Source organism: Chinchilla lanigera, unplaced genomic scaffold (genome assembly GCF_000276665.1).
Source record: "Chinchilla lanigera isolate Chin_1 unplaced genomic scaffold, ChiLan1.0 scaffold00015, whole genome shotgun sequence".
In the NCBI taxonomy this organism is placed as follows: Eukaryota; Metazoa; Chordata; class Mammalia; order Rodentia; family Chinchillidae; genus Chinchilla; species Chinchilla lanigera.
In genome coordinates this window covers 10,028,384-10,037,331 of record NW_004955416.1, presented here as the reverse complement: position 1 = coordinate 10,037,331, position 8,948 = coordinate 10,028,384, and the positions used below count along the sequence as shown (strand labels likewise).

Here is an 8,948-nt window from a genome sequence, read left to right as displayed (position 1 = left end):
TTTTTTTTTTTTTTAACCAGGAATTGAACTCAGGGCCTTATGCTTGCCAGACAAGTGTTGGTCATGTTTTTTGAGGTTTAATTTACTTTTTAAAATAGTTTTTGAGCTCTGACAAACACATACAGTTGTCTGTCAAATTATCAGGAAGGCGTATTTACTTATGTCTCACTCAGAGAGGGAGCAATGCAATGCCACATTGGAGAAGAAGAGCAAAAAGATGGTTAGTGATTTTTATGGGAGCCACGGTCATAGTTTGCTATCTCAAATTGAGCGGATTAACTCACGTCATCCCTGTAATACAGTTAATATTGACCTGACCTGGTCTTTTTAGGATGACATTTATTTGGTTACTGGTCTGCTGCAGTATCAGGAGTAGAGAAAGAGTCAATTATAAATGATTTTAAGAAGTGAGATATATCTTTTCATGGTTTATTTCATTTTTGCTCCATCAACCAAACATTCTAGAAGTCTTAATTATATTTTAGATACAGCAATAATAGATTCTAGATTTCAATTTTACTTCTAAGTCTATGCTTTTATACTCATAAGTGACATATACTCAGATAATATGCTTTTTTTTTTGGTCTTTTTTGAGACAGGGTCTCACTATGCATTTCAGGCTGGCCTTGAGCTCACTTTGTAGCCCACCCTGACCTCAAAACGATCCTCCTGCCTCAGCCTCCTGAGTGCTGGGATTACAGGCGTGTACCACCAGCTAGATAACATGCTTTGATTTTGGTTTGGAAAATATGGTTGTAAGGTATAGCACGGGGAGAAGAGTGGTAGGAAGCTTGGCTTTGGCTTAGCTTCTTTCAGCTGTGGAACTGAGCGTTTGTAGAAATGGAGAGCCAGGGTGGTCCTGTGCCTGGCGAAGAGCGAGAACTACCTCCTATCCAATGCCTATCATGTATCTACTGGGCATTGTGCTCAGGGCTCTTCCTACTGACAGCTGCTCTGGCTACGATTTTCTCCTAGATCCAAGCACCATTTAAGTCAAAACAACAAAAATATCAAAAACAAACAAACAAACAAACACATCCATCCCATGGGGCCTAGTTCATTAATAGTTGTCATAGCTTCCACACCCGCTAGAAGACCTTGGCCCCATAATTAGGCTAATTGAATTTCAGGGCTTTGAGGTCATGAGTTAGAAGGGCGACCCCTCTTCTCCTTAGGACAGTGCGAGAACCACAATGCACAGTTCTTTCAATGCGAGGAGCAAACCTAGCCTGGGACTGTGGTCTCCAGCCTGGAACCTCAGACAAGAAAAGACAACGATAAATGTGAAACTGGAAATACCTTTCAGCCTTGCAGACGGGAAAGGGCAATGGGAGGAAACATGGCTTGCAGGGACCTCAGACAATGTAAACAACAATAACCAGACCAAACCCCCACCAACAAACGAATTACTGGCAGAGACAGATGTAAGGCAAGAAGGTTGAGACCTCTTGAATTCAGGAGGAGGTCCGCACAAAGGATCCCGATGAATCCTGGTAAACCTCAAAGAATTTTCTCTTTCTTCCATTTCCCCAGCTCTGAGGTCCTAGCTCTCCTGAACCCTCCTTTTCTTTACCCTTTCATCAGAAAGCCGAGAAACTCTTCCACGGAAATAGGAGCGAAGGAAGGGGTCTTAGGTGAATGGACGATACCAGGTAGAGTCTCAGATATCTGAGTGCTGGTAAATACAGCCGTCCTGGAGGCAAGGGACACATCCCGTGCCCTCTCAAGGTCCCCGAGGTTCATGGATACTGTCATTCTCGGCCGCACTAGGGGGAGGGCCTGCACCGTCCATGCTGCCATGGAAACGCGCCGCCGAGTTCCTTTTCTTACGTGGGGCGGGGCCTTCCTCCGCAGCCGCCTATCGTTCGCAGGGCTTCCTGAGTGGCGGGCAGCGGCAGTGAATGGGCGGCCTGGTACTGCGTGACGCGACGGGAAAAGGGGGAGCTCGCGGCCGGTGGCGGCGGCGGCGACAGCGGCGACCCGGGGATCGAGCTGGAGGGACCTGGGGAGCGTGCCGAGACCTCTCGCTCGAGCGCGAAGACCTCCCGCCGGGATGCCTGGTACGGCGCGGGGGCCGTGGGGGCGCGGCGGGCGCGGAGGCGTGGGACTGGCGCCGGCGGGGACGGCGGCCCGGAGGGGGCGGGGTGGCAAGCATGGCGGCAGTGCCGGGGAAGGGGCTGCGGGCCGGAGGGGGGGGGGAGGCCGGGCCGGGAGGCCGGTGGTCTCGAGGAATCGGGGGCGGGTGAGGGGCTTCCCAGAGCGGAGATCGCAGGCGGCCTTCTGGGGGGCGGTGGAGACGCCAGAAGGACGCAGGGAGAGTTGTGGGGGGGATGGAAAAAGGGGCGGGGAGAAGAGGTTAGGGAGGAGGGGAAAGGGTGTTGAAAAAGAAGAGGGGAAGGATTGGTGGGCTCGTTGTAAGTAACGAGGAAACGGGGGGCTTGGGAGGTGCGCTAGGGAAGTGCTCGCAGCGATTACAGGCGGAGTGCGCCGTCGGCGGAGCCCTCGACCGGGCCCTTCTCAGCTCCTGTACTTCCGCCCCATTATTTAGGCTCAGATTGCGTGAGGAAGGCTCGTAGGTTACACAGAGCTGATCTTTTGTTATTCCATTCCAGGGGAGCAGATGGACCCTACTGGAAGTCAGTTGGATTCAGATTTCTCTCAGCAAGATACTCCTTGCCTGATAATTGAAGATTCTCAGCCTGAAAGCCAGGTTCTAGAAGATGATTCTGGTTCTCACTTTAGTGTGCTTTCCCGACACCTTCCAAATCTCCAGATGCACAAAGAGAACCCCGTGTTGGTGAGTGATAACTTGTTTGAGAATGATCGTGCAGATTTGAGTTTTCTAATGTGGGCCAGCCAGCATAGATAAGTAGTGAGAGGATCACTATCTTTTGGATAAAGTTGGTTGGGACAATGAAATAAACATGGTCACAAGAAGTATGTTTCATTTTGGGCTATTTATATGTTGTGTCCACATTATGTGTGTATATTTTCTAGGATGTCGTGTCCAATCCTGAACGGACACCTGAACAGGGAGACCATAATAGAGGGTTCAATGAACATTTGAAAGAAAACAAAGCGGCAGGTGAGCCATTTAAAGCCATCCATTCCCTTCACATTTTTGTAGGTGCTGTGGGGGGAGCACTGAACATTAAGGGCCTGTGGTGAATTTGTATAAGCAGATCTAGTGCAGTACCTGGTAAGCTTTCAAAATCATGATGTTGTGATGTGGCTGATTAGGTTGGTATTGTGTGTGTTCCTGAATTGTATTAAAGTTTAGTGGTAAGTTCTTGTGCTAATAATGCTCAATCATTTTTTTCAGATCCTGCGGATTCTCCTCATTTGGATACATGTAGTTCCATCAGTCAGGTCATTGAACCCTTACCTCAGCCAAATAGGACAAGCAGGTATACTAATATTTGAAGGAATTTGTATTTAAATTTACTTATTTATTTTGAGACAGGGTTTTGCTTTGTAGCTTAGGCTGGCCTGGAATTTATGGGATCCTCCTGCCTCAGCCTCTTGAGTGTTGGGATTACAGGTGTGTGCCACCACACCTGGCTATTTAAATTAATTAACAGATCAGCTATTCTATCTGTATTATCCGTCGCCTCATACCAAGAATAAAGGGATTTATCTTTTTGTGAATTAAGGAATGAGACTTGAGAATTTCATAGATAATACTGTGTTTAGTACTGATAGATGGAACCTCTTTTTTGAAAGTAATATTTTTTTATAGCTGCGTTAGTCAAGTTGTCACCTATCTTGTGCATGTAATGCACGTAAGACAAAATAGGCACTCCTCACTGTTAGAAAAGATAAAGCTTCTAAAAAAATAACTAGTGTACTGTTAATCAAAACTGTTAGGCATACTTTCTACCAGCTAACCAGAGCACTTTGCCACTGTTAGATCCAGGTGTGATTCATGCCCTAAATAATAATCTCTAGTTTTTACCACCTCTTACATATGTTTTTACAGTGTCCATTTTTTTTTAGTTCATCCCATTAGACCCTATATTGGATGTTTGACATATAATCTTACTTAATTCAACCCGTAAAGGAGCTGTACAGTAAAGACATTCAGTTACCTCCATTATACAGTACAGTGGGAGAAACTGATGGGCAAAGAAGCTAAATACCTTCTCTGGATTACATTGCTAGTAAGTGACAGATCTGGACTTGGATTTGCTCCTTTTGACTCAAATACTTCCCCTCTCTATGGATTCATTGCTCCTCAGTCTTCTGCCCCAGTTTGCCTAAGGCCAAAGAAAAACAACTTTAGGAGCCAAGAGGTGTTGGGGTTGGGAGATAAAGGAGAATGGTAGCTTGAAATGGTTCTAGAATACTGTTTTTGTTTTTTTTTGAGACAGCGTTTCACTCTATAGTGCAGGCTGCCCTTGAACTCACTGTGTAGCCCAGCCTGGCCTCAATCTCAGGGTGATCCTCCTGCCTCAGCCTCCTGAGTGCTGAGATTACAGGCATGTGCCACCCTGTCTGGCAAGAATATTGTTTTGTCTTAAAATTAAGTGCTGTTTTTTTCCTGGTGTATCTTATACTCTATACACAGATTTCTCCCACATCAAGTAAAAATGAATGTTCTGGAACAATCTGCAAACTGGTGGGCTCATTGTGGGCTGTAGGTGGGTTGTATTTGGCCCACATGTGGTAAAATACATCTGAATTAATTGACATAATTTAAAAATGGGGAAATTTTTCATCAAACCTGGATTTTAGGTTTCTGGGATTACCAGTCCTTGGCAGCAGTTGGTGAGAGCTGTGAGCTGTGTGCCTTGTGCCCCGCAATACGTGGCACGAGAGTGTTGTCTCCAACTTCTTGTTTGGTGGACACCTGGACTGGGAGTTCTTTTGTCATTTATCATAATGTTTCTGCTTTTATTCTTACACTCACTTCATTTATCTGTGTTATCTTGCTTTGCTTTGTAGACATTTAAGTTTATAGTACCTCTTTAGGAACACATGCAGACTTAGCTGTTTTTATGGCTCAGAGCCCTGGTTTGAATAGGGGGACCGGAAGTATGCCTATCCCATTATGAATAAAGCGCCATTGGAGAAGTTCCATGCTACTACTTTTCCTTTTCTTTCTTCTTTTTTGTGTTTTGTTTTGTTTTGTTTTCTTTTGTGTGTGTGTGTGTGTCTTGTTTTCTTGAGACAAGGTCTCCCTTTGTACCTCAGGCTGGCCTTGAACTCCTTGTGTAGTCCAGTCTGGACGTGAACTCAGGACGATCCTCCTGCTATAGTCTCCCAAGTGATGGGATTATAGTTTTCCTTTTCAGCATCGATGTGATTGAACGGCTATGTTTAGTAAATATTCAGGCATTGTGGCATGTACTTTAAAGGGGCTTTGTTGTCATGGAGCTTATAATTTAATGAGGGAGACTGATATTAATCAAGCCATTATTACATCAATAGCTATTTAGTTACAGTTGTGATCATTTAAGAGAGAAAAAATACCTTTTTGGGGGACTGTGGGAGCAGCACTTTGAGGAGTACAGTCCAAACAGGAGCCGTCATTGCTGGGTATGGCTGGAGGGCTGAGGAGCGGCCTGTGTGTAGCGTGAGAGGAACGGCGCTCCTAATGGAGTGAGCTGTGGAGTCAAGGCCTGGGAGCCAGGAAGAACTCGAGGGTGGTTCTAGAAGAGTGAAAGCTCTCCATAACGTATGTCTGTGTTGTGTTTATTCATTAATGCAGATATTTTGATAAAATGGCTTCTTGGGAACTGTCCTGTGAAAGTGAATCCCCCCCGACAATCTTTGCCTTAACTAGTGTGCTATTGATATAAGCCGACATTTCTAAACTATGAGTATTGTACAATATGGAAAATTTTTTTTTATTTTACCGCGAAACACGAGATAACTGTAGATTTATATGGTGTTTTAAGAAATAATAGAGCTGGGTGTGGAGGCACACACCTGTAATCCTAGCTACTCTGGAGGCTGAGGCAGCAGGATTGCAAATTGGAGGCCAGCCTGAGAAATTTAGCAAGCCCTATCTCAAAAAAAAAGAAAAGAAAGGGTGGGATGTAACTCAGTGGTACAACACTTGTCTGGCATGTGTGAGGGCCTGGGTTCTATCCTAAGTAGCAGCTCCTCCCACCCCCCCCCCCCCAAAAAGAAACCAAACAAATAGATCCTTTGGTAACATTTTTTTGGAAATACAGTATAACATATATACTATATGTGTGTGTGTATATGTATTTTTTTTGAAAATTTTTTTTTTTTTTTAAATTTTTGAGGCAGGGTGTCACTTTGTAGTTCAGGCTGGTCTTGAACTCACTATGTGTAGCCCAGGATGGCCTTGAATTTGAGGAGATCCACCTGCCTCAGTCTTCTGAGTATGGAGATTACAGGCATGAGCCACCGTGCCTGGCTATTATGGGAATTATTGTAAATGTCTATGTAAAGGTCTGTTTCTCCTCCCTATTTTGTTACTGGAGATTGAATCTAGGTCCTTTGCACTGAGCTACATCCCTACACCTTTTTTATTTTGAGACGTTCTCACCAGTCTATCCAGTTGGGACTCAGATTTGCCATTCTTTTTTTTTTGGCAGTTGAATTTAACATTTAATACTTTTTTTTCTCTCATAATCTGATTTACTTCAAGTCTCTTCTGACTTTCCTAATCATTCTACAGATATTTCATTCAGTATTTTGTATATGCCAAGCGCTCTTGGGTTTGAGGGGGGAGTACAAAGTGATCAGAAAAAAAATCCTGTGCTTTCATGTTGCTCACATGCTTATATGGGGTATAGTCATACCTGATAAATGAGATGTAGCAGCATGTTAGAGACTGATGAGGTCTGCAGAAAAAAAGCAGGGAGCAGAAAGTGTGAAGGAGTTGTGAGTTTATGTAGCGTGGCTGGGTTACGCTTCTCGGCTGAGACATTTGATTGAAAATGCAGCCTGATTAAGTGGTCTCTGTGGTTATCCGGGGGAGTGCAGTCTGTGCCCAGAGAGCGTTGCGCGAGGCCCTGTGCTGTGAGTGTTCCCGGCAGGTGGGTGAATGCCGGGGACGTTAGTAGGACTATAGCAGAGGGACCCAGAGAAGTCGGAGAAGTCGGAGACATGCAGGGGGGACCAGTTCAAGGCGTTCGGGTGGTTTTGAGAAGCACAGCTTTTCTTTGTGAGATAGGAATGCATTTAAGGGTTTTGAGCAGAGGAATGACAGTTTGACTTAAGATTTTTAACAGGCTCACTCTGCCTCCTGGATCAAGAGCAGACTAAAAAGGAGAAACAGGGTCAGAGCCAGGAAGGCCAACTCAGAGGCTGTTGAAATAATTTAGGCAAAATACGACAGTGGCTGGTTCATGGTGGAGGTGGATGAAGAATGGTAGGATGCGGAGGGTGTTTTGCAGTATGAGGATTGAACCCTGGGCTTTGCGCTGAGCTACATCCTCAGGCCTTTTGATTTCAAGACAGGGTCTTGCTAAGTCACTGCATTGTCCAGGCTAGGCTCAAACTTGTGATCCTTCTGCCTCAGCCTCTCAGAGCGCCAGGATTACAGGTGTGCACCACGGTGCCTGGCTGAGATTGAGTATCTCAAAGGAGGCTTTCAAGATGGAGCAGATGTGGGGTGTGTAGAGACAGGAAAGAGATGGCAGTAACCCGAAGTGTTTGGTCTGGGCAACTAGGATGGAGAGTCTGTTACTGAGATGGAGAAGACTACAGGAGGAACGGTTCAGTTTTAGACTTGCTAAAATTGAGCTACCTTTTCAGCAGCCAGTTGGAGATGCTGAGGAGATGACTGACGGTGCGAGTCTGGAGCTCAGGGGAGAGGTCTAGGCTAGAGATGGGCCTTGTGGAGTCGTGTGTGGGTAGTGCTGTGTTCAGAGCGGAGTCTGCCCAGGATCTTAAGGTGGTAAGTGTAGCTGGAGAAGAGGTCCAAAACCCACTCGTCCACCAGCATTTAGAGGTCGGGGCCACGAGGAAGGACTGTCAGAAGGCAAGAAGGCTCAGGTGTGTGGTCTGTGCTGCTTGTTGTTGCTCCTCTAGTATCTTTTGTCACATTTGCTCTTGGACTTCCTTTCCCAGAGGACCAAATATGTTTTATTTTACTTCATTTTATTTTTTGTTCTGTTTTATTTCGATGGAAATCTTTACTTAATCCTTTTTCTCTTCCTCGGATCATGGGTCCCTAACTTTTCAAGTTTAAGGTTTTAGGTTTTTTTTGCTTAGCTGTGCTTAATGCTGTTAGTATGCATTATTAAATGTGTAGAAGATTGCAAGGAAGCAAAAGATGTCACCTGTAATCTTGCCACACAGAGGCTAATTGCTATAAACATTTTAGCAAATTTTCCATTTGTTTTCATTTAATTTACATAGTTGCCATCATGTGGAAAATAAAAGTTTGTGTTTGTAGATCTTTTGACTTGACAGTGTGAACATTTTTCCCATGTGAATTAAAGCAATAACATTTCCCTAACTAAACCTATAGATGTGATGAGAAGAGTATGTGTGTGTTCTGTGTGCGCTTGCTTTTATGAGGGACTGAGTAGTTTGAAACTAACCTCATCGCTGTCCTTTAGCACTTCTCCCTACAGTAAGTACACTATCCTGTACATTCATAGAGCAGTTGTCACACCAAATAATTCCATACTGGCTAACAATACTATTCATTTTCGGATTTTTATGATTGTGTCAAAGATGTCTTATATTTTATTTATTTGATATAGGATCCAGTCTAGGTTCATACAATGAAATTGATTGTTTCAAATTATTTATTGTTTCAAATATTTAATTTAATTTAATTTACTTATTTATTTATTTTTTTTGAGACAGGGTCTCATTATGCAGTTCAGGCTGATCCTGAACTCACTTTGCAGCCTATGCTGGCCTCCAATTCGCAACAATCCACCTGCCTCAGCCTCCCGAGGGCTGGATTATAGGTGTGGGCCACCACACCCGGCATTCAAACATTTTACTTTATTTTA

General features: G+C 44.5%; 1 protein-coding gene across 5 annotated transcripts in view; it reads left to right on the top strand.

Moving 5' to 3' along the window:
* Positions 1 to 1,898: 1,898 nt before the first annotated feature.
* Positions 1,899 to 8,948, top strand: part of Tp53bp1 (tumor protein p53 binding protein 1) — a 72,698-nt gene continuing 65,648 nt past the window's right edge. For 3 of the 5 annotated variants that reach the window (XM_005381381.2, XM_005381380.2, XM_005381379.2), the window contains exons 1-4: positions 1,899 to 2,060; positions 2,613 to 2,797; positions 2,998 to 3,085; positions 3,323 to 3,407. In XM_005381381.2, the coding sequence (XP_005381438.1) occupies positions 2,054 to 2,060; positions 2,613 to 2,797; positions 2,998 to 3,085; positions 3,323 to 3,407 (365 nt within the window). In that variant the 5' untranslated portion in view covers positions 1,899 to 2,053. The remainder of the gene's footprint in view (positions 2,061 to 2,612; positions 2,798 to 2,997; positions 3,086 to 3,322; positions 3,408 to 8,948) is intronic. The other 2 variants (XM_005381383.2, XM_005381382.2) reach the window with 1 other exon arrangement.